Raw genomic sequence first — 25919 nt, forward strand, 5'->3', positions numbered from 1 at the left:
TACATCACCCTGAGCTCTGTCTTTTTGGGGAAGGGCGGTTCAAGAATAGAATTTAATTAATTAATTAATTAATGACAAATTACATGCAGAGGAATCACAGTTTTGGGAGTGTGCTATCGCAGCATCCACAAACGAGCAGTCAACCTGGAGCCAAATTTGGACCCACAAAGGGTATTTATTACGTGGTCTCCCCAGGTGTAAAACTAGATGTGGAGTAGGATTGCCAGGTGTGCCCTGGCCACTGGTGGTGGCAGGTGGGTTAGGGTAGCCAGCTCCAGGTTGGGAAACTCTGAGAGATTTGGGGATGGAGCCTGGGGGGAGGACAGGGACCTCAGTGGGGTACAGTGCCGCAGAGTCCACCCTCCAAAGCTCCAATTTTCTCCAGGGGAACTGATCTCTGTAGTCTGGAGATAAACTGTAATTCCAGGGAGTCCCCAGGTACCACCTGGAGGCTGGCATCCCTATGTTGAAAAGGGGTATGACACCTGCAACAATGCACAAGAGAGGGGTTGGGATCTTAGCTTTCATCCACCCCCCACTTGATTCCTTCTCAAAAAGGCCGCCTGACAAAACTAGATGCTGGCCTGGAACTTAGAAGTAAATCTGTGTGGGTGTATAGGGTAAAGTAAGAAAACGATAGAGAGTGTTTAGGAAAGGAGGCGTTCAAGAAGCCTCAGTTACAAATTGTACAGACGGGTAAACATCCTGGCCGTGATACTCTCTCATTTAATCAAGACTATTTTTTAAAAAGAAAGCAACAGAAACATTAACATGGTTAAATAAAGGTTTATTGCACACTGCCTGAGTAAATCAACGCAATGCACCGAGCCATCTAATCAGAGTCGGAGACACGTATCAACCATAAACTCCAGTTTCATGAAACTGCTTATAAACCTTGAGAGCATATCTGGTCTCTAAAGCGAAAGCTTTCATAAATAATAATATCATTATTCAAAACAGCAGTCATGCAAGGGCTTAGAGCATATGGAAGCTAAAGGGGCATAAACAAAGGAACAAAACCTCGGCAAACACTAGTTGAGAACCTATTTCTTTAAAAATATATATTTTAGCTATCCATCATCTGGCACCTCCCATGCTTTTCCAAATGTGAAATGTAAAACACAAAATAAAGGTTATATCATCGCGGCTGCAAGCTGCATATATTTATATTAGCACATGTGATGCTTTGGTGCCCATTCAACAGAAGTGTAATAGTCCTAAACCAGTGCATCAGGCACAGGTAATTTCTGCAAGATAATACACAGGCCTGGTATGTTCCTTAAGGGCTATTCAGGGTTCTTGAAAATGCCATCCGTCCTGACCTATCTGTGGCCGCCCAACCTCATTTCCTGCCTGGGCTGTGTATATGGCATCAGGGTACATGGTGGGATCCAGCGGCATAGGAGTGTCGGCCTCAAAAGGGATGAAGCTGTCGGGGAGGCCTTGAGTCGCTAGTGGGTTTACAGTGGCTTGGGGCATGCCTCCAGGTCCTTTACTCTGCCCAGCGGGGTTCATCAGGTTGCTGTTGGACAGAGCACCTCCTGGGTTGTTGCCATTTACAGAGACAACGACGTTGTTCCCATTGCCTGAAGGGTTAGCGGCCTGTTTAGCTCCTCCTTGAACTTCAGGCTGTTCTGTTATTCCAAGCTGATCGTCTTCTACAGTGTAGTCACCTGGCTGCCCTAGTCTGTTCTGTGGTGGGCTTCCAAATCCAGCACCCATGGAAAAGAGATCTGGGCTCATGGCACGATAGGCTGGTGCACCAAGCCCACCGCCCTGGAAAAATATTTTGACACATTTAATGAATCACCACAACTATTTCAAATTATTTGTTTTAACATTGCTTATCAGGGAATGATGAGTATTTCATCCAAACTGGAAGCCCAGTTTAAATGTTTGCACTGGTTTTTCTGCTTGTACCTGCCCTTGCAATATGCTTGTACCTGCCCTTGAACTCCCAAGGCAGTTCTATGTGTATCTGTCACTGAAAATGGTATCTGTGCTTAATTCCTCCCCCCATATCATCTGTGCTTAATTCCTCCCCCCATATCATCTGTGCTTAATTCCTCCCCCCACTGATAATCAGAGAGAGTCTGGGGATGTTGGGACGCTGGGGAACACTACTTGTGCAACGGTGCCACATTACTTACAGGACAAACCTGGAAGTGACATTATGCTTCTACAGGAATTGCCAGAAATTTTGTGGTTTTACCATAGAGTTTCTGGTGATTCCCAGAAAGGCATGATGTCACTTCTGGGTTTCCACTGGAAGTGACATAACACCATCACACTAATGGCTATTTTCACTTAGTTTTTCTCCCACCAGCTGCTAGAGCGGAGGCAGGCAATGGGAGTTGGGGGCAGGACAGCTCCTGCTCCCAAGAGGAAAATAGTCCACAGGCTGTATGCCATGTCCAACAAAGTGCATCACAAATGACAGTTGCCCTGCTCTTTGAGTAGATGTTGTTCTCAGAGTAGATATAACTACAAACACCTCTTGATATAACCCATCGTTCCCTGGCAGATTAGCACAGAAAGAATATGTAGTTAATTCACTTCATCTGAGTAACAGACTCATTTGGAGAATGTATATACATTTTTATGCAACAAGTAGAAGGCAGATGGATTCAAAACCTGCAAAAAGGGACCATGTGTAGGTGAAGCATCACCAAATTAATTACATTCACATCTAAATTAATATACTTATTGCATTGTTCTACTGCATCAATGGCAGAACTCCAGACAGGCTGAAATCAATAGTAGCGATCTATGAAACCCTCTGGAAAAAAACAAACCAGTAAAGTGGAGCACTTTTAGATCTCCTAGTTCTCAATAGAATTAAGCAGGTGATTAACTGTGACATCCTAAGCAGAGTTATGCCCTTCTAAGCCCTTCAATAGAGTTAGAAGGGTGTAACTTTGCTTAGGACAACTCTGCTAATCTCTCCTGTAGACATCAATGTGGTTTATAAGGGAGTGCGTGTCTCTGGATTGGCCTGTTTTACTTTTTTTATTCTGGTCTGTAAATTCCTTGAACTCCTTGGCATGCCATTCATGTTTATAATAGCTTTTGCATGAGTTTTCTTTGATATTATGATTGTATCAACAGCCTCTGTCTTTTTTCTTCATTCAGGATTTCAGTCTTTATAGCTAGATCAGTAGAAATTGGATAACTAAAGCATGGATCTCATTGATTCCACAATACAAAAAATCTTTGGCATGGAAGAATATAATTTCTCTCTCTATTTGTAAAGCCAGCGTGCCAAATGCAGGCATGTTAGGAGGCCAAATTGGGGGGGGGGACAAAGTTGGAGGAAGTCTGTCTGCCACATTTCTTCCAAGCCCAATTTCTACTCCCCAAATGACTTCTGGCAGTGAGGGGGACTGCTGTGTAGGATGTATGATCCTCCTCCCCATCTTTTCCATAGCAGGTGGGCTTCCCCACTGCCCACCCTGTAATTATTCATGGACAGTGACTTGTCCGTGTCATTATAGCAGCTATTCACCTGTGCCATGCACCTGGCCTCCTGTGCTAAAAGACAGATCCAGAAGCATCCAGTCCCAGTATGATTATTGAAAATAGCATTGATTATCTGATTAGGAGCACAACAGGTAAACAGAATGGCCAGAGTTGAATAACTCTGCAGTATTGTGGTTAGACTGCTGTAATGCAGTCTATTTGGGTGCTGCCACTGAAGAATGCTGGACACTCAGTTGCTTCAGAATGCAGCAGGCAAGGTCATAACCGGGACCCACAATGATTGGCATGCCAGGCCAGAGCTAAGTCAACTTCACTGGCTTCCTATATGTTCCTGGGCCCAGTCCAGGTTGTTCAGACCTTGAGAAAGGGCCTAGGACAAGGTCTTCCTTAAAGATGACTTCTGCTCAGAGGTCTGCGGTTGGTGCCCTGTTCTGTGTGATCACTGAGGTGAAAGGGAAGGGCCACCAGAAAGCTTCTTTTCAGCATCACAGCAAGGGCGACGGAATTCCTTGCCCCAAGAAGCACTCTTGGTTCTTTCACTTTTGGCATTCTCGTCAGATGTTTTCCAGGAGACAGGTATGTCTGCTCTGCTGATACAGTTTTTAAAGGCCGCCATTGCTTATTATCCTATGCTTGTCTGCTGCTTCTAGTTTTTGCATTTACATTTTGTTTCTACACCTTGTTTTATCATTTCAGTTCATCCAGGTGTTGCCAGGTCCCCCCTGGCCACCTTCAGGGTGTGTCTGGTAAGGCTGTCAGCTCTAGGTTGGGAAACTCCTGGATATTTGGGGATGGAGCCTGGGGAGGACAGGGACCTCAGTAGGTAACAGTGCCATAGAGTCCACCCTCCAAATCATCCATTTTCTCTAGCGGAACTGATCTCTGTAGTCTGAAGAAGAGCTGTAATTCCAGGGGACCCCCAAGTCCCACCTGGAAGCTGGCATCCCTACCCCCAATAATTAAACCCGGGGTTGGATTCAAAGCCTGCCACTTCCCCTGAGCAAATGACAGTCACTTTAGCTGAAAATCTGTCTGATTCCGCTTGTATGCAGGGTGTTAGGACTTTTTTATTTGTAGTATGACATCTTTGGAGAGAGAAACCGCTGATCCTGACACAGTTGAAGTGCAAAACCTTTTTGTTTTTTACCTACCTGCATTTCTTCTGAGCTTACTATTCCTAATGTGGCAGGAGCAGCCTAAGGAATATGTAAACAAACCATATATCAGCAAAGAGTTGTTTCAGCCCAAATTTACATAGGTCCCTGCCACACGGCAGGAAAAATACCGTCAAAAGTGCGGCTTTTAAAAGCCGCACCAAAAAAGAGATGCCGCGGCAGGATCCCATGGATCCCCTGAGCCACAGCACCATCGCTCCCCGGCATGATCAGATGCCGGGGAGAAAGCGACGGTGGTAAGGGGAGGCTGACGAACTGCGCATGCTCACACATGTGCAGTTCGGCCAGGAGCATGGGATGCGCCGGCGCAAGGACGCGCCGGCGATCCCACGGCCGCACTTGCCGCGGCCCTTCAGGACGAACCACCCAAGTAGGTAGTTCTTTTTTGGTGTGGGGTTTTGGGCGGGAGGGACGGATCAGGGACGGCCGGGCAACGATTCCCAGATGTTGCTGTGGGATCACACCCATTTGCCGCGCATCCGTTCCGTCCCTCTACCGGCCCAAAACCTCTTGTGTGACCGGGGCCATACTGTGAAAACTCCTTTGTTTTAGAACGAGCGTTGCCAGCTCTGGGGATGGAACATTTCTAGAGATTTGGGGGCAGAGCCAGGGAAGGGAGGAGTTTGGGGAGGGGATAGAGCTCAGTGGAGATGTGATGCCACAGAGCCCGCCCTCTGAAGCCGCCATTTTTTTCAGGCCAACTGTTATTTGTGGGCTGGAAATCTGAGAGAACTCCAGGCCTCACCTGGAGATTAGCAAACCCCTTCATGATATAGACAGCAGGCCAGTGTAGTGTAGTTGTTAGGCTAGGACTAAGGAGACCTGGGCCCAAGGCCATGAAGCATATTAGATGACCTTGGGTCAGTTACTCTTTTTCCCAGTAACCCACAGGAAGTCAATTTGGTTGATCCTGTGGGCACTTCTGGAATTCTGAGAAAGAATGGTGGGTGCCACCACAAAACATATGTCCTATGAGGAACAACAAATCATAAAATGGCAGGGCAATTACAAAATGTTAGGAGGTTCCAAACGAAGCATCCACCTCTGAGAGGGGCAGCAGTTTCCAAATGACTGCTCCCTGCAAATTCAGAGGTGATGCTTCCTGAGGTCTTTTGAAGCATCTCCACCAGTTCCATCATGGTAAAAGATAGACAGGACTGGCCCTTTGCTTCAGGGAAGAGGTGTTTGGGAAATTAGCAATTGGGCACCATAAACTATGGCACCATTGAGGATTACTGTCATAACCTCTCACACAGTGTTGTTCTGAGGATAAAAAATGGCGGGGAAAACCATGTATGCTACCCTAAGCTCCCTGGAGGAAGGGTGAGATAACATGTGATGGGGAGGCAGACAGATATCTTAACCCACATATGAAAATATAACTCCATACAACTAGCAGTGTAATCTTGTGCCAAATTATGCTGTCTGACCTCTTTGATACTGGAGTAACTCTACATAGGATTGTACGTTATGTTCTTTCGTTGACTCTGAGAAATTGCTGTATAGTGAACAAGTTTATTTATTTATTTATTATTTGTATTTATACTCCGCCTTGCCTGACAAGCAGGCTCAAGGTGGCTAACAGGATTAAATAACATGACATAAAAACAAGTAAACAACAACAATTAGAGAACCACATGCATTCTATTATGCTCCTGTATGGGACACATTTATAATCTTTACATTCAAATTAAAAGCTGAAATGCATAGCTTCTGATCATAGACTCATGATAATTTCAGCAAATACTAAATCCCTGACATCTGAATAGCTGCATTTGTTTTTTACTTTTTTAAAAAAGGACACACTGCCTGGATTTTGTGGCTTTGTCATATTTTACAATGACTTACAAAAGAAGGGGATTATACAGCTGAAATGGTAGAGCTGTGCAGATAAGATCCAGTGAGTTATAGAACAAAATTCAAGTACAGCTGCACCTAAAGACCAACAAGATTTCCACGGTATAACCTTATTTTTAACCAATTTTTTAAAAAAATTCATATATAACCAAAAACAACACAACCAAGTTATTAAAAATAGTAATGCCAATAGTGATGTATATTTAACATTCCAGGGTATAAGCTTTTGAGAGTCAAAGCTCTCTTTGTCAGATACCTTCATGGAAAACTTGTTTGTCTTGCTGGTCTTAAAGATGCTACTTAGGCTTGCCAAGTCCCCCCGGGGGGTGGGGAACCCCCTGCCCCAGAGGCCTGTTCCCCACCGGCGGCGGATCGGGCCCCGGGGGGAATTCCACCCCAATGTGCACGTCACCCAGAAGTTACGTGACGACACCGGGCACGCTGGGAGCGGGGCCACGGTCATCCGAGGGCAAACTCTATGGTTTTACCTCGGATGGTCATGGCCCCGCCCCCAGCATGCCCGGTGGCGTCATGTCACTTCCGGGTGACGTGCATGCAGCACGCGCAGTCCAGCCGCCAGCCGGGAGTCCCCCGCTGCGGCTCAGTTACCGACTTGGCAACCCTACTGGATGTGAATCTTGGTCCTCTGTTGCAGACCAACACGGTTGCCCACCTGAAACTGTCCTTGTAGAACACAGTAAATCTGTGCCCAGGAACACAGGGTAGGGGAAACAAGTAACCTACGGCCTTCATTACCATCCCTGAGGGTTCCCTTTCATTTTTAACTCTGGGGATAAATGTAAAGAGCTGTACTTGGGGATAGTATTGTACTAGAGGGAATTTTTTTCCTTTGTCCTGATGCTGGATAGGACAATTTCTGTGGGGGGATTCCACATGTCTTGTGGGGAGAGCACACAGAGATGTACTCCAGCACCTGGTCCTTGCAAACCCCCCCCCTAAACCATCATAATGGTGGAAATTTCATCCATCAGTTGTATATAAATGTCAGATACTTACTCCTTGGTTTGCTGCATAAGACAGGTAGTACATACTGGGATAAATCTAGACAAAGGAGAGAGATCGGTTTAATGACTAGAGTTTGGCTTAGGAGACGGTTGCTATTTGTCATTTTGATGTAAAACTGTAGGATATTCAGAGTGGAGAGAAAATACCCAGTTTAGATCAGACAGACTGCCCACTTCGGTCAGCATCCTGTCCTCAATTACAGCCATGTAAAAATGTTCGAAGACAGCTCGTCTATGCAGTTTACATTGGTTAAACTCATTCCCTCCAACAAGGAATTTTCAGCACATAACCAGAGTACATTTCCCAGGATTCTTTTAGAGAACTGATGACAGTAATTTTAGTGTAATATAGATACAATCAAGCATGTCACTGATTATGATCTTCCATTGTATGAATATTTCTGTCCATCTTGACCAAGTTAAGCCTTATTATTCGTATCAAAATCTAGTTTCTTTGAATGTATATTGCCCATCGATAGGGCTGGGTTTGGGGGAGGGGAGGGGGGGCTTCTGGACAAGATAATCCTTTAGTTATCTAAGCAGGTGTGGCTTCAGAATTAACTTGGCTGGGTGTAACATATGAAGCAGTAACACATTCATGATTGAAGTAACATCAGAAAAAGCCTTGTGTTAACAGGGAGGTGTGCTGTGTAGCACTCCAGCCGTCCCAGATGGGGAGGGCGGGGTAAAAATGTCTAAATAAATAAAATAAAATAAAATAAATAAAAGCAGACTGTTCTCCACCTCCACCCTCACCACCTGTATTCTTATAGCATTTTGCATCTGGTCATCCTGGCCATTGGCTGCTTGGTCTTGCAGCAGTATAGTCTTGTAATAGATCTTCAGGCAATGCAGCATGCCCCCCCCCCTCCAGTTGCGAAGAAAGTCATCTGCTGCATGGGAATTCGGTTCAGGTAGAAACAACCCCATACAGCAGAGTCAAGCTTGTAGGATTCACCCCACCTCCCAGTAGGACTGGTGGGAACTGCTGCCTGTGGCTCAGGCAAAAATGCAGGTGTGGTGGGGGAGAGAACAGGACCAGTCAAAGTGATCCTAACCCTCCCCTGAGGCATGAATAAGGTTGCCAGCCTCCAGGTGGGAACCTGGTTATCTCCTGGAATTTCAGCTCATCTCTAGACTATAGAGATCAGTTACCCTGGAGAAAATGGATGCTTTGAAAGGTGGACTTTATGGCATTGTACTCATTGAGGTCCGTGCCCTTCCCAGACTCTATCTCCAGATCTCCAGGAGTTTCCCAACCTGGATCTGACAACCCTACCCTGCCATCCCCTGCCAGTGGCCAGTGGGGACCAGGCAACCCTAATGAATGTACCCAGAAACAGTGACTGTATTGGGGCTACCGTGTGTGAAATATGTGGAGAGTGAACTTACAGATTGTTGCTGTGGCTGTTGTACTGGGTCCTGTGGGGTTGTGAGCAAACCTGGGTAGATCTTTGCAAAGAGAAGAAGTAGAAAAGAGTTGAATGAGGGCATAAATTAAACGTACACAGAGCAGGTACTTCGATATATGCATAAGTATAGAAGAAAGTTAACCTTCACATATTTTTGTTGGGTTTGGCATTCTGTCAGTGATCTCTCCTTCCTGCCCAAGATTCTCATGGTTGACTTTGTGTCTTTGTATATATTTAACTTTGGTTGTAATTTTGGGGGGTTGGTTTTAATGGTCTTAAAATGTGGTTTTACTATGTATATTTTCATTTGTTAGCTGCCTAGTGACCCTTGTGAGGGCAGAAAAGAGATATAAATTTTGTAAAGTAATAAAAAAATGAAAGGAACAAATAACAATGACTTAACTGTAAATAAGTATTGTTTGCACAAGAGCTTATTGTGCAGAACCATGCTGTTTCAGTGTTCACCTAATACACATTTTTTTAGTGCTTTTCTGCATGGGATTTTTTTTGTGTCAGTTCTGGCCCCATACTGCTTCACTTTATCCCCTGATTTCCACATGCATTTTTGTGCCTTTAATTTTCACTTCAGGTGTTCCCCCCCCCTCATTTCCCCCAGCTCTTTTGAGACTACTTTTATCCCAATTTGGGGTTGAATTGGAAGCCGGTTTTGAGTCATCTTTTTCCTAGTGCGTAATATTTCTATTTGTTTTCTTTGCCCCACCCACCTCCAGCTCACTTCTCAATTACTGGACTTTCATCATTTACTCCCTCTCCACCCCATCCCAATTCATTATTTCAGTTTTTAAAGACCTAAAATAGCAATATAATGCTATAGTGTTGTTATGGCTTAAAGAGGATCTCTGAATCCCCGCTGTCTTTCTGTTTTTTAAAAGTAAGTCTCTATCACCTTTTGTCACAGAGATATAAGGAAAAAGGCATATATCTGTGAGGGAAGAGGAAAGAGACTTACTTTTTAAAAAATGAAAGCTGGGAATTCAGAGAAGCTGCTTAAACTATCATTGCAATACTACAAAACCACATCTCTATTTTAGGATCACTTAAAAAAAATAAGAGGGGTGCTGTCACACCACTGATAACAACACTGATGATAACAGTACCTTTCCTTTAAAATCCTCATTATTGAAGGCACATGCAGAAGAAAAAATAAACTGACTCCACAACTGGAAAAATGCACGGTGGGGGGGAGACGTGTGGAAGAACGTTAACCAAACTGATTCCAATTATTGTGGATTGACTCCCAAGAAAATCAAGAGTAATTCGAGTGTGCACAAAAGGTCATAGTAGTCCTTTTAAAAGCCTTGAATGGTAGATTCATATTATTATCCTCCTGTTTTATGGTTGAGGAAATAACAGCTTTCCAAAGTCCAGCTAACGAATTCACCGCTGGGGTGAAATCTGAACGGGGATCTTCCAAGTTCACATTTTTAGCCACTTCTATGTGCCAACTCTTATTTACTTTATCCACCATGAAATGAAACTCAGTAAACATTAGTGAACTAAGGAGATATGCCATAAAAATGCATACTTACTGTCTGACCCAATGTCCTCAAGTATTCTTGAAATGATAACTGTATTATCAAAAGAAGATAGGTTAAAACCATACAATTTACAAGGCTTAAATTGAATAAAGGCTGGATCAATGGTTGGTCTTAATGTACTCTTAAAGGTGAATGCACTTAAAGCAGTCTTTTTGTTGTCTGGATTGGACTGAATGTATGGATTGAAACATATACATACTTAGAAGCTCAATGACCTATCTTAGACAGGAATTCTCCTACTGTACTAGAAGGATTTTTCAAGCAACACAGAGAAGGTTTGTAATCCCTCATATAAATTATGCCTTATTACCATTCTGTTTGTACTAATAATTTTTTAAAAACCCAAACTGATTGAATACTATAGTTCCTGTCAGTCATTTCTTTTTCCAGTGCTCTACTTCTACGCCATCAAGTCTAATCTTGGCCTATATTTCTCGAGGAATGGTCACTATTTGGAAATTTTCACATGCCTAAAAATCCAAAGGGCCAAAATTTCTTCTCTAATCCAGCTACTGTTCTTCTCCTGGGCTGTTAGCAGCAGTCCTTAAAAATAGTCTCCTGGAGCTGAACAAGATAGGGTTGGATCCAACCAACTTTTCCAGCTCATTCTCAATTCCCCTCTTTATTATAGTCCTTATCACACATTGCTTTTGTTCCAGCATAGCCTTTTTGGTGGTCCAGTGGGACTCCCTTCTCCCTTTATCACCAGCAGAAAAGCTGGATGGATCCAACTCATAGAGCATAAAATGCACCTGCAGGAGGTACACTTTATTAACTAAAAGGGCACCCTCCTATAATTAAGCCTAGGCTGGCCAAACTAGAGGCTTCATACTGCCTGCCAGTCACAGGAGTTGTACTCTCTTACCATATCTAGTGTTGCACACTCTTACTCTACTCTGTACCTAATAGTCAGTCAGTCAGTCAACCTTTATTGGCATAGATAAAATACAGCATGGATCACATTTTAAAATGCATATCAAAATTATGCAAATATAAACAGTCAATCCACCGGGGCTTTACCTAGTAAAGGCTCTCTGGTCAGGTCCCCCAACATGTGCCATGAGGTTCCTAGTTCAAGCACCGGAGTCCCTGAAAACTGTCTTTAGTATGACTGGGTTTGGGATTGATATGTCAGCTGCCTATAAAAACCAACCTGTTGCATCTGCCTGTCTGGCAGCTGCAATTGTTGAACAACTGGGTGACGTCCTTCCGGTTGTAGGAATGGTTTTTGCTGGAATGGTGGCTGCATATCATACTGTTGGGGTTGAATTTGCCTAGGAGTATATGGAATTTGATTTGCCAGTAGGAAGGGAAATTGCTCTTGTATTCCAGGAGGCTGAAGGGGAGTTTGCTGAGATGGCAGAGGAGGCGGGTGCACCGGCATCGAATATTCGTACTGTGGAGTGATGGGAAGATAAATAGTCATAAGGAAAAGGATGACACCATCAATAAATTATCTCCAAGATGGTGGATTAGCCAACATCATCAACTTAATTTTTTGAAAGTCATTCTACAGAGCAAAGAATAAAACACTGATTCTGCCAGTACTCTGAAGAAGTATCCTAAGACATTTATTTATTCATTTATTTATTTATTTATTTATTTATTTATTCGACTTGATATACCGCCCTAACCCCCTTAGGGGTCTCTGGGTGGTTTACATTGAGGGAGTGCTAATCACATTGAATATCCTAACTTAGGCCACATTATTTCTAGGGGGGGGACAGCCTACCGGCACCCTGGTGGAGGCTGATGTCCTTCGGCTTGCTTCATTCCCGGTAGTCTTGCTGACTTGCTGTTTCTTCTGGCACTTGGTCCGGCACACAGTCTACGTCCTTTCCCGGCCCCGGCTGCATCCTTTTCGGCTCCGCCGCGCCTGTGGATGACGTCACTGTGTGCTTCGCTGTACGACAGCCGGTTGTTGTTCCCGCCGCTGGCCACCGGGGATCACTCCTCTGCTGCCGCTTGCTGCTGCCGCATCGCCACCCCACGTCGCTTCCACCACCGATAATCCGCCATTGATGCCGTTGCCGCCGTTGCCATCCACACGCCTCATCAGAGGAGGAGGGTGCTCCCCACCCTTCTAAGGGTGGGTACCCATTCATCTACTCGCATTAAGATTTTACGTCTGCTTTCGAACCGCTGGGTTGGCGGGAGCTAGGACTAGGGTCGAGAGCTCACCTCGACCGCGGTGGGTCTCGAACAGCCATAGTGGCTGCTCGAGTGTTGTTAAAGCAGGCGTTTTACTGCCTGCGCCACTGCTCCCTGCGGTTTACTGCCTGCGCCACATCGCTCTAACTGCAGTCCTTATTATCATATAATTTTTTTAATTTTAAAAATTATATACCAACTCTCCAGAGACTGCTCAGTGTGGCTTACAGCCAAGATGATAACACAAAGCTGTTAGAGCACGCCCACAAAAATGAAATCCATGAAAGACACAGCATGGAGGTTCTTCATTCATAAGTATTTGGTACATGGTTCAGATTTTTTTTAATTAACATAGGTGATTTTTGACAAAAAAATTAAAAACTCTTTCCATATCAGCTACCAATTCCAGGTATGACTGTTCTCTGTTATATGACTTTGTGAGGTTGCATTATTATTCTCAGTGTAAGACAGTAGGTTGGATCCCGCGAGCTTTCCCACTGAATCTCATTCAGTTCCCTTCTTCCCTGTCCTGAGTGGTGAGTTAAAACACCCTCCTCTGGTAGTTCATCCCAAAGGACTGGATCCACCATGGGAAAAACCTGAGACCTTGCAGTTCCCATACAGATAGTCCTAAGGGAGGACACCATAAGATGAAGGGTATCTAAAGTACATAACTGGTACACTGGAGGGTATCGGCAGATGAGGTTCAGCAAGTGTGAAGGGCTTTAAATGTAACAGCCAGCACTGTGAATCGGTCTAGGGAAAAACAGGTAACCATCACAGCTGACAAAGCACCGGAGTTGTGTGTTCCCAGCAGCTGACTCCAGGCAGGAGTCTCACTGCTACATTTTGCACTGAGTGAAGCTTCCAAGACATCTTCAATGGCAGCCCTGTGTACAGCATATCAACAGGAGTCCAGTCTAGAGGTTATGGAAGCATAGATCAGTATAGCTAGGTCAGGAAAGCCTAAACACAAGCTAGATGTAACTGAAAGAAGGTGCTCTTGGCAACAATGCTGACCTGTTTATCCATTAAGAACATAAGAGAAGCCAATGTTGGATCAGGCCAATGGCCCATCCAGTCCAACACTCTGTCACACAGTGGCCAAAAATACCAGCTGCCATCAGGAGGTCCAGCAGTGGGGCCAGGACACTAGAAGCTCTCCCACTGTTGACCAACCCCCAAGCACCAAGAATACAGAGCATCACTTGCCCCAGAGTTCCTATCTATACCTTGTGGCTAATAGCCACTGATGGACCTCTGCTCCATATGCTTACCTAATTCCCTCTTGAAGCCGTCCATGCTTGTAGCCGCCCCCACCTCCTATGGCAGTGAATTCCATGTGTTAATCGCTCTTTGGGTGAAGAAGGCTGAGTCCAGGAGCACCTCCAAATTCTTAAGTTGGTCTACCAAAGACAGCTTAACCCCATCTAAGTCTGGTAGATCAACACCAGCCAAACATTCTGCCTCCCCAACCAACATCACCTCCATCTTCTCCAGATTAACCTTTAATTTGTTCACCCTTGGTTATTTGACCACAGCCTCATGCAATGCTCCCTCTAAGCTGTGGAGTCTTGTGAGCAAAAATTCTACTTTGTGAGCTACTGGCATCAAAGTTGTGAGTGAACGATTTAGTTATGGAATAAATTAGTTTGCTCTGGAGCCGTTCTTCCTGAGCTAAGACAAAAATGTGTGATCTGGAGGCTAAAAACTGTGCTAGCTCACAATAACTCAGCTTAGAGGGAACACTGGCCTCAAGACACTGGTCCAGAACCTTCACAGCTTCCAAGTGGTGAGTGTCAATGTATAGTAAAATTATGAGGGCTCTGTTCTGCTACCCTTTGTTCAAGTGATCTCTATTTTAATTGCAGTGAGTTGCTTTTGTAGATCTCAGGCAAAGACCAAACAAGTGTAAATAATCTGATCCTTGGAGAACATTTCTGGAGATATTTTTAGAAACTCAGTTGGAAAATTGACGGACATTTTGGGAAGTATTGAGAAACCTAACAAAAAGTTTCTTCATGCATTTGGTGTAGTGGGTAAGTGTGCAGACTCTAATCTGGGAGAACCAGGTTTGATTCCTCACTCCTCATGCAGCTGCTGGACCTTGGGCAAGCCATAGTTCTGTCAGAGCTGTTCTTGAAAAAGCAGTTTCTGTCAGAGCTCTCTCAGCCCCACCTACCTCACAGGGTATCTGTTGTGGGGAGGGGAAGGGAAAGGAGTTTGTAAACCACTCTGAGACTCAGAGTGAAGGGTGGGGTATAAATCCAATCTCTTCTTCTTCTTCTCTTCTTAGTTGAAACTTTCTCTCACTCCATACACTTTTGGATTTATCACAGGAAGAATGACTCACCTGTTGAGTATCATGCTCATGAAGTCTTCGCTTCCCCCAAAAGGATGGTGATGAATGCGATGGAAGGAAATTGTGCATCCACATATGGAATGGATCAGCATAGGTATAGTGCCGAGCATACTAAAGGAGCGATGGAAAGAGAACATATTTATTCTTAAACCATAATTCAGACTTTAAAGCCATTAACGGCTCAGGCTACAATTCAGGCTGAATATCCAGGAGTCAAAATTAAATACCTTGGATTCAAATGAATACACAACTAACAAATATTTGTACAGCTTTTCAAATAGCTCCTGTTCTGTTTACCAGTCCATTCTTTTCTGCTTGATCACATCACTAAATTTAGTTAGAGAGAAAGCGATGGAAGGAATAATAGGCATTTATTTGTTTACCTGCTACTTTTACCTTTGTGCACCAAAAGAGGCCTCAAGGCAGTTTACAAATGACTGAGGAAATTCTGAATAAAACCACATCAATAAAGCCTTCAAAAATTAGGGGAAAATAGTTTGGTTAGAATGGCCTATGTGGGTTGCCCACTCTGGGTTGGAAAATTCCTACAGACTTGGAGGCAGAGCATATGGGAGGGGAGGATCTGGAGAGCAGAGGGACCTCAGTGGGGTATAGTGCCACAGAGGTTGCCCTTCAAAGCAGCTGTCTTCTCCAGGAGAACTGATCTCTGTAAATCAACTGTAATTCTAAGAGATCTCCAGGCTCTACTTGGAGTCAATCCAGATCAAGTTGCTTGTAAGAGAGATCTGGTCTACACATGCATAAGAATTAAGTGGTAGAATTCTGAGATGGTAGAATGGACTGTGGCTGCAGTCATGAAATTAAAAGATGCCTGCTCCTTAGGAGGAAAGCGATGGCAAACCGAGACAGCATAGTAAAAAGTAGAGACGTCACCCCGCCAACAAAAGTCCATATGGTCAAAGCGATGGTATTCCCAGTAGTAATGTATGGCTGCAAGAGTTGGACGATAAGGACGGCTGAGCACCAAAGAATAGATGCTTTCGAATTATGGTTGTGGAGAAGACTCTTGAAAGTCCCTTGGACTGCAAGGAGAACAAATAAGTCAATCCTAAAGGAAATCAACCCTGACTGTTCCCTGGAAGGCCAGATACTTAAGATGAAGCTCAAATATTTTGCTACCAAATGAGAAGGGAACATTCACTGGAGAAGACCCTGATGCTGGGAAAGACTGAAGGTAAAAGAAGAAGGGGACAGCAAAGGATGAGATGGTTAGACAGTGTTATTGATGCAATGAACATGAAATTGAGCAAACTTCAGAGGACGGCGGAAGACAGGAGGGGCTGGCATGATGTTGTCCATGGGGTCGCAAAAAGTCAGACTTGCAACTGAATGGACTATACCTCATTGAAATGCAGGAAAGGGGTTATGTTCTTAATGCTCCCTCAAGTAAAACGTCCTGCAAATAAAACACACTAGCTTATCAGGGAGAAAGTTCTAGCTTAGCTCTTCAAAAGCTGTGCCAGTTTTCTACTTTCTGCTTATTTAATGTAAGGAAACTTCATGAAACGTAATCCCCCATGTACTGTCTGGTAGCATCATCCATTCAAACACCTTTGCACTTTCCCACCACATTACCACCTCGTTCTGCTGCATTGGTACTAGCTTGAGAAAAGTCATGCTTAGTCTCAAATCAAGCATAAAGCCATGCTGCATGCCTCCAAATCTATGGAACAAGTTAGCTGAAGAGACAAAATTCAGAACTATTGCTGTCCATAGGATCAATAGCCAAATCCTGTCAAAGTTTCTTTGGCAGTAAATCCCATGGAGAGTAATGAAGCTTAGTCTTACCTCCAGGTTAGACTACTGTAACCTGCTTTATGCTGGCATGCCCTTGAGACTGACCTGGAAGCTCCAGCTGATCTAGAACATGGCAGCACAAGTCCTGATGGGAACATCACAGATGGCACGTATACATCCAGTGCTGTGCTAGCTGCACTGGCTTCCAGTGAAATACCGAGTCAAGTTCAAGGTTTTGGTTTTGATCCATAAGGCCTTGAGTGGTCAGGGACCAACACATCTACAGGACTATCTCTGTCGTTATGTCCCCAAAGGGGCACTGTGCTCTTTGGATAAAACACGCTGGTGTTCCCTGGCCCTAAGAATATCTGGCTGACCTCAATCAAGGCTAGGGCCTTTTTGGCCCTGGCCCCACCCTGGTGGAACTGTCTTCCAAATACCATCAGGGCCCTGCGGGACCTTGCAGAATTTCGCAGGGCCTGCAAGGCAGAGATGTTCCACCAGGATTTTGGTTGAGGACAGTGGTGGTTTTCATCTCAGCTGACATCCTCCTCTGTTTTCCATGCTCATTTCAACTCCTCCCGCCTGGCCGTGAAGTGGCCGGCAGTCTGTAATTATGGGAACAATTAATTAATAAGTGTTAGTATTCACCCTCTGTTTTAAAAATGTATTCTAATATGATTTATTGTTTTTATTTGGCCAATGTTTTTAAATGTTATTGTACATCTCTCAGAGCTCCGCAGCAGCAGGGATGGGTACATTAGGTAGAAGAAGAAGGTGCAGTTGAGTTGCACATGGGCAAGAGAAGAGTGGAGGTGGTTTGCCATAGCCTTCCTCTGCGTAGCAGGCCCAGTCTTCCTTGGTGGTCCCCCATCCAAAACCTCGGAGAAGCTCGGGCTAAACTGGCCTATCCAGACTGCTCCATTATCTTGAAATGATTACTTAGAGAGTATTTTTTGCAGGATGTCTCCCCCTGACTAGAGGAATGTGTTCCCACATATTGGATAATATTGGTAGCATGTCTGTATAATGAAACAGGAACATAGGAGACCTGTTCGGTCACACCTAAGATCCATCTAGTCCAACATCCTGGTTCCAATATCAGTCTGGCAGATGCTTCCAGAAAGTCCAAAAGTAGGGCATGAAGACTTCTCCACAACTTTGTCTACCAGTAGTTGTATTCAGAAGTACACTGGTGTTTCACATGGAAGTCCCATTAAGCTTTTATGCCTAATAGCCATGGATAGGCTTATCCTGCATAAAATTGCTTAATTCCCTTCTAAAGCCATGTAAACTTGTGGTTATTGTTAGATGTTACACAGAAAATTCTATAAATTAATTTATAGTGTTATGAGAAAAAGTAGAAAAATATCATCTCTGTTTCCTTTATCCACGCCATGCATAATTACATAAATTTTGACCATGTGTCAAAGGCTTCTTAACTCCAGCCTGGTTTCTTAACTGTACTGGCTTTTGCTGTTTTTGCTGTCCCATTTTTCTCATGTTCCCCCCCCCCTTTTAGACCACTGCAAAGCTGGTCTAAAAAAAAAAACAGGGGAAACTCGAAGAAAAACCAGGAAACCAGTGACCAGCAGATGATAGTGGGAAAAACCAATGCACTTAAGGTATGGGGTTGAAACAAAAACTTGGTGCAGAAGCACCCAAAGCCTTTTAAACTGTTCAGTCATTGAGGTTATACAGATTTCAGATGGGGAGCCATTGGCTTGAAAGTATCTCCAGGTGAAAATCACTCCCCACATCAACACTTAACTCTGGGTGCCCTGGCCTGGATACCCCAGGCAAACTTGATGTATTCAGATTTAAAAAGGTTAAGCAGGACTGACTCTGGCAAGTACGTGGAAGGGTGACCTGCAAGGAATACCAGGGCTGGGATGCAGAGGCAGGCCAATCAAGCCACCTCTCTGAAAAACATCCAAGCCCCCAGTAGGAGTCACCATAAGTCAACCATGACTTTGTTATTATTACATGAGAGGATTAACCTCAATCACTTATGCTACTGAACATTTCAATTGCCCTTTCGAAAGAGGGGGTACCCCAGCATCTTGAGCCCTGGCTGCTACTCCGTTATTCGTAATTTCTGCCCTGTATACACTGTAACAAGTGTAGCTTTGGATGCGTGCCAAAAGCCTGTCAATATTATTGAAGAATGAGGTGCGCACTTAACAGATTGACTGCCATCATAACACAGGATGCAATCTGCTCAGAAGGAGATTGTGTATCTTTGCAGATGAACAACTGTGCTCTTCTGTGACATTGATGCTTTAAAATGTGAGTCATAGAATATATTTCTGTAGAAAATTGTTGGCCACAGCCCTAAAAACTGTAATAAAAATCCTACATGCAATAGAACTGATTTGTTTCTAGTCATCACAGAAATTATATCTGAGAGATACAAAACCACAAAGGCCACAACTCCTAGAAACATTAAAAAAATAACATGATGAATCCTCATTTTGAAGTACCAGTTACTTTGCAAAAGTTTCTTCATCGTGTTTTCATTTCTGATCATAACTATCTGTACAACTGCAAGCGGAGTTACACCATTCTAAGCCCATTGACTTCAGTGGGTTTAGAAGCATATAACTCTCCTTAGATTGGCATTGGAAGTCATCACGTATCCAGAATAGAATCGCCAAGAGTTGGACACGACTGAATGGCTAACAACAACAACGACATCCAGATAGCTTGACCAGTAATCCATGCTGCATGTTCCCAATATAGCCCTATGACATTGTAATGGTGTGTGCAGGTGCATCCTTACAGTTCTTAGTTTGGATTCTGTATGCAACTAATTTCCAGTGGGGGAGAGGGTCTGCAGTGGAACCAGTCATGCTTTCCCCAGAGACTCTTGCCAAGCTTTAATTGGAATGCCATGGTAAGACCCTGGATAAGCCATAGAAAGCACTCTTAATTGGCCACAACATTTTATATGTCTCATAGATCATTTGGATAAATGACATCGGAAATTTAACTTTGTGGCAAATATTCACAATCCATAGTGCGCTCCTCTTTATACACAGATTTTCTAGTAACGACGAGGCCATGCTGATGTTCAGACTGTACACGTGACGAAGTGTTGATTATATTGCCTTCTCTCTTGATCAGGTTGCCCTGTCTCCAAGCCCAGGTTCCATTCATGCTTGGAAATTCATGTTTGCTCAGGGGCCAGTGTGCCCATAGCTGCCATTCACGCACTCAGTACAATCCAAATTGTACAAAATTATGCAAACGGTATCAAAACAAGTTGCACTCTTTGTGTGTAAACCCCTGTCCAACTGAGAATTATGTACAAATAGAAGACAGCAGCTGAGCAAGCATGCCAAGGAGGTAGTATAGTTTGGCATGCACCCAATCTCCTACCAATTGTACATTTTAAGCATTAGCATAGGACTGTAAGTTACTGTTGCCTTCAGTATTTGGGGAATGCCTAAAGATCTCTGGGAACTGTAGTCTCGTGAAGCTGCCCAAATTTTTTGTTAGGAAGTGCCATCTGCATCGCAGAACTCCATTTCCCAAGGGTACTTCTTGGGATCCTGATAGTTTGGCTTACTGTTCCAAATCTTTTGAGTGCAGATTTTTTAAAAAAGAAACTTAACATTTTATGTTGGCTTGGATGCCAGTTACTAAATTTTGCCAGATATTTCCCTGTGCTCTGCTTAGTAAACTTCACCCTCAGATTCCACTTTTGACAATGTTATTAGATAAGCCAGCAAATAAGTCTCAGTGCATACTTACAGGCCGATCCCCTACTCTAAACATCTGGATTTATGTTTGATTACGCATACTTTATTTTGCTTCACCTGTGTATTTCAAAATTTATCTTATTTAGCTATGCCTTTGACTTTAGGTGTATTAATCAGGGCATTTTTTGTAGAAAAAGCCCAGCAGGAACTCATTAGCATATTAGGCCACACCCAACAGCAGAAACACATTAGCATGTCAGGCTACACCCTGACAGCACCAGTCATTAGCATATTAGGCCACACCCCCATGTTACCAGAAATGTGGTCATCCAGCCACACCCACCTTTTGATTCTTATTCTGTTTATCTTGTTTGTTGTCAAAACCCAGAGCTTTTTTTATAGTAGGAACTTTTTTGTATGTTAGGCCACACACCCCTAATGTAGCCAATCCTAATGAGTTTCTGCTGATGGGTGTGGCCTATTATGCTAATGAGTTCCTGCTGGGTGTGGCCAACTTGGGAGCCAGCCGGAACTCCGTTCCTGTGCGTTCCTGCCCAAAAATAGCCCTGGTATTAATCATAGTTCTGACAAGTTCCATTTAAGGTACAAACAGTGCAATACTCTGTGGAGTTACTCTAGTATGAGTTCATTGAAATCTATGAGTTTAGATGTTTCCGCTTTCTCATTTTCCTTGTTTTAAGTTCTGGTTCCTTTGGGGGGGGGGTTCTCTTTTGCACGTGTTTTGCTCCCTCTAGTGGTTGATTCAATATTACATTGGTTTATGTCTAACATAAAACCCTGCACGTTAAATCTGCAGGGTGATATTGTGGACATAAACAGATATAATTTCAAATTGACAGGCTTCCCAAGTACTTACTGTGATTCGGCGGGGGACACAGACGCCTTCGCAGGATCGTTCCTGCGGGGACAACAGACACGTCGCACCATGCCATCACCAGGAAGTGACGCTGGGTGATGCTCTGGCAATGGGGCTCGAAACTCGATGGTACCATTGAGTTTTCAGCCCCATTGCCAGAGCGTCACCCAGCGTCACTTCCTGGCGATGGCATGCTGTGTTACAGGGAGGAATGGTCTGGCTGGAGAGCATGTTTTCCCCGCCGGATGGTGGTAAGTACTTGGGAACTCTATGAATTGACCACTAGAGGGAGCAAAACACATGCGAAACAGAACAACCCCCCCCCCAAGGAACAGTAACTTACAGACAAGGAAAATGAGAATGTGGAAAATCCCTAGAGTAACGCTCTATAAGATTACATTGTCAATTGACCAGCTGTCTACAGAAGTTTTTGTAATGACTTCCAAATAGGCTACAGCATAATACTTGCCAGGGCAACAGCAAAATATATACCTCAAGGCTTATACTACCTATTCCAGGTATCCCACTGTGCTGAAGAAGTATTTGTGAACAAACAAATTATCTCTTGGAATTTCTTCTCCCCCCCCCCAGCATTTGCTGATAGGAAGATAGAAAGATGTTAGTGGCTTTTATCTGGGAAGCAGAAGGAGGAGGAGGAGGACATTGGCTTTACACATCACCCTTCACCACCCGAAGGAGTCTCGGAGCAGCTTACAATCACTTTCCCTTCCCCTCCCGACAAGAGACACCCTGTGAGGTGGGTGTCTTGAGAGAACAGCTCTGAAGGAACTTATGACTGACCCAACGTCACTCCAGCAGCTGCATGTGGAGGAGTGGGGAATAAAACCCGGTTCTCCCAGATTAGAGTCCACCACTCTTAAACACTACACCAAACTACTACACCAAGAGGTGACAAGAAGCAAGCTTTCCCATCGATGATTATTCTGATCTCATGGAATTAATATTGTATTCGTAGAAAATGACCACAGATTTACACTCCATGTTGTTGACACACAAAAATAACACTCCAGGAAAATGTTCTTAGGATTGCAACGTATCACCTCTATAAAACTCTATCTTCTCTAGTCTGAAATTTTTGACGTAAAAGTGCATACAGTTTGATGTAAAGGTATATTGGAATTACCGGCATAGCAGAGCATATTTCTAACAGACAGGAGACAAGTATCCATCGTTTCATATCTGTGATGCTATTTGGAGCAAAAACTGTCTGGAAAACGTTTTCTGATGAGGATCTGGTCCTGGAATTGAAACACAGTACACAGTGAAATGGTCTGTACGAATATCATATTGACACAAATTATGGTTTGGCTGATTCTTACAGCTTGTCTACAGTAGGGGTTACCATTCTGAAAACATTATCATTTGGGAAAAGTTAACAAACTGGTTCTCCATTGAAATGCAATACCCTTATTAAAAAAAAAACAGATTCCCATTATGATAAAACCAGAGATACAAACTCCATCGATGTAATAAATTCCCAGTTATGATATAGATCATGAACCATCTCTTTTTTTCAGTTTCTGCTTCTGTTATTTTTCAAGGAAGTATAATTATCGCTATGCGTTATCTGAACCCCTTAGGCAGAAGAAAATTTCTGGATTTTGTCTTGTTTTGTTTTTGGGGGGTGGGATCTGGATTCAACAGAAGACAGCGCTCCTACACATTTACAGGCAACACAGAAGTTGCTTCTTCCTCTGTGCAGCTATTAAAACTGTTATGCTCACGAGCATGACTTGAGAAAACCATACGTACCCTGTTAGATATAAAGCACAGCTTCAGAGGGATGCTCAATGCACCTCTTTTCTAACGGGACTCTGCAAAGGGAGTGCTTGTGGATGATCTGATGACAACCACTGCAAAGATGCACCAGAAAGTATTGCTTATTTTCTCAGGAGGTAACCCACTGTGTCTCTGAATGAGTCACCGAAATAGGTTTCTTCAGTGGGACAGGGACTTGTGCCTCCATTTTTAATTTAGCAAAAACACCAGCAGGCAGACATCAGGGAAATCCAAGCAAGAGGCACATTTCGCTCTTGACACTCCATTTGAAGGTTGTGGAGGAGCCAGGGAAGGCTCCATCAGGAGTGTGCAGCCACTGCTGACTTCAGCTCCCAAGATCTCTACCTAGAGCTGCTAGACAGTCAATAAGAGCATGAAACACTTTCACCTCCTTCCCACCTACCCCCACCCCCCCAATGCCACTGGCGGATTCACACTACTGAACTGCTTCACCAGATGTTGCTTTCTCTACTGGCATCCTACATTTTGGGCTTATATCCAGAAGGAATAACCCCAAAAGACTAAGGTCTTCACAAACCACAAGGTGATTATTATCACCAAGAAAACAAGGATTTTTCAAAATTTATTTTATTTATTTATTTATTTTATTTCACTTATAGTACCCCGCCCTCCCCGCAAGCGGGCTCAGGGCGGCTTACATAGGCAAAACTGTGCAATAAAATACAACAGGATTAAAACAGTTAAGGCACCAAGTGCAATAAAAATAGAACAAGTTAAATCAATTAAAACAAAAACTCACATCTTGCAGGATGCATTAGGAACTAAAATACTCACTCCCTATTGTATATCGCAGTGGGATCAAGAGGGGGAACGCCATGGGCCAAGATGGTCCAGATGGCCAGACGGCCCAACCCGGCGGTCCTGCTCTGCAGTTACTCGGTGGTGATGGTGGCGGCGGCTCCTACTCAAAAGCCTGGCGGAAGAGCTCCGTCTTGCAGGCCCTGCGGAACTGTAAGAGGTCCCGCAGGGCCCTGATCTCCTCCGGGAGCTCATTCCACCAGGTAGGAGCCGCCACCGAGAAGGACCTGGCCCTTGTGGCATTGCAGTCAGAACATGCAGAATTGCAGTCAGAACATGCAACAGTCTGGTGTATAATACAGTCCCAGTGCCTGACATTTTTCTTCCCTGAACAGTAGCTTCCGTTGCAAATTCATAGTCTTAACAGTGAGATGATTCAAAGAGAGCATGCAGACGTCAATCAATCAATTCCCAGCTAACTCTGTACCTCGGGGGGAGTGCTGTCAAATTGCAACAGATTTCTGGTGACCCCGTAACCATATTCCAAAAGAGATAGGGCTTCTGTAGGCATTTTTACCTGCAGCAAATTTTCAGATTCTTGTGTGAATAAAATAAAACACCTAAGGGACACTGAGGGTAGCTAAAAGTTTCTCTAGGGCTAACACGTCTCAGGGCTGAATGCCAACTGGGGTAGCCATGTTAGACAGCTGAAGAGTTCCCTGGCATTTAACACCAATAAATTTGTGGTGGAATAAGCTTTTCCTGAACCAGAGCCTTCTTAGTCAGCTTTCTCAGAGGTGGTTTCCCACAATCTCTAGCCTGAAGCAGAATAAAATTGAGCAGGTACAACTTTTCACCTCACTGAAGTAAGGTGAAGGGAAAAACTGTACTAGTCATATTACTATTTATCCTTTGGCAGTTCTTAAAAAGAGAGAAGCTCGTTTGGAATACAGTCACTTTAACTGAAGCATATTCCATAGCAGAAGATGAGAACAAATTTTACCTTCACTTCTCTTGTGAGAAAATATTCCTCCAAACCTCCTGAGGCAATTCAAGAAATCTTCACAGGGTAAAGGTTTCAGGGCAATGACTTGTGAACTTGCTTCTCTCGCTCTAGAATATAAACCTAATTGAAAGGTTTGGCTGACCAATCAATACTAAGAGAGTGGGCAGGGGAATTATAGACTTCTAGTTAGATCCCACCCACCCTTTTAGAGGCACACAAAACTCACAGCTATAATACCTCATTACTTTTAATTATGTCTTCAAGTCTGTATTTACAGAAACCATCTTTTGGCCCATAGAAAATGAGCAGCAAAACAGAATTCATAACAAAATGAGGGAGAGGTAAAGTCTGTTTGGGATCCTAGGCATGAATATGGTTGCCAGTGGCCACCTTTTCACCCTGACAGAGGTGCTGTGATATCAAGTATGCACCAGGCAAAAAATCACCCAGTGCAGCTCTCCCTGATGAATATACTTCCTCAGAGCAACTGTTACATGCACAAAGTCTCTGTCCGCTGGAAAAAGTGGTGACTCTCTGGAGAATTAGGTAAAATTGAAGGAAGTACTGATCTAAGAACAGAGGTCCACCTACTTATTTCTGGATAGGAGAGAAAAACTATGGAATCAACAGTTAATCTGGGTCCTTTACCCACCCTAGTAGATAAAGACACTTACTAGTAGGAAGACACAGACTCAGAAATGTAAATGATAGGAGGCCCCGGTCACACGGGCAGGAAAATGCGGGGGGGGGGAGCGTGGCTGTTTGCCCCGGGGCAAAATAATGTGTGGTCGCGCGATCAGACGTCCCGTCTGATCCAGGTCCCGTGGTTGGGGGGAGGTGCCGATCACAGGACAATCCTGAGGCGCAGCAAAGAAGTGGCCTCTCTAGCAAAAGGCTCTGCGGGTTTAACCCCTTCCAGGGCTGCAGAGGAATGCAAACTGTGTCCTCTGTCCGGTCCCCTCCAGGAGGAGCTTCAGCCAGGCAGCCCTCCCGC

At 44.1% G+C, this 25919-nt stretch overlaps 1 protein-coding gene across 1 annotated transcript; it reads right to left on the minus strand.

Moving 5' to 3' along the window:
- Positions 1–1081: 1081 nt before the first annotated feature.
- Positions 1082–22563, minus strand: AMBN (ameloblastin). The gene is made up of 8 exons (XM_015417317.1): positions 22505–22563; positions 15013–15132; positions 11662–11904; positions 10500–10538; positions 8930–8989; positions 7530–7574; positions 4632–4676; positions 1082–1776 (listed from the first exon to the last, which is right to left on the minus strand). Exons 1-8 carry the CDS (start codon positions 22556–22558, stop codon positions 1291–1293), a joined length of 1092 nt encoding a protein of 363 aa, XP_015272803.1. The 5' UTR covers positions 22559–22563; the 3' UTR covers positions 1082–1290.
- Positions 22564–25919: the final 3356 nt, after the last annotated feature.

The sequence above is a fragment of the Gekko japonicus genome, unplaced genomic scaffold, assembly GCF_001447785.1.
Source record: "Gekko japonicus isolate JY-2015 unplaced genomic scaffold, Gekko_japonicus_V1.1 scaffold1991, whole genome shotgun sequence".
Classification (NCBI taxonomy): domain Eukaryota; kingdom Metazoa; phylum Chordata; class Lepidosauria; order Squamata; family Gekkonidae; genus Gekko; species Gekko japonicus.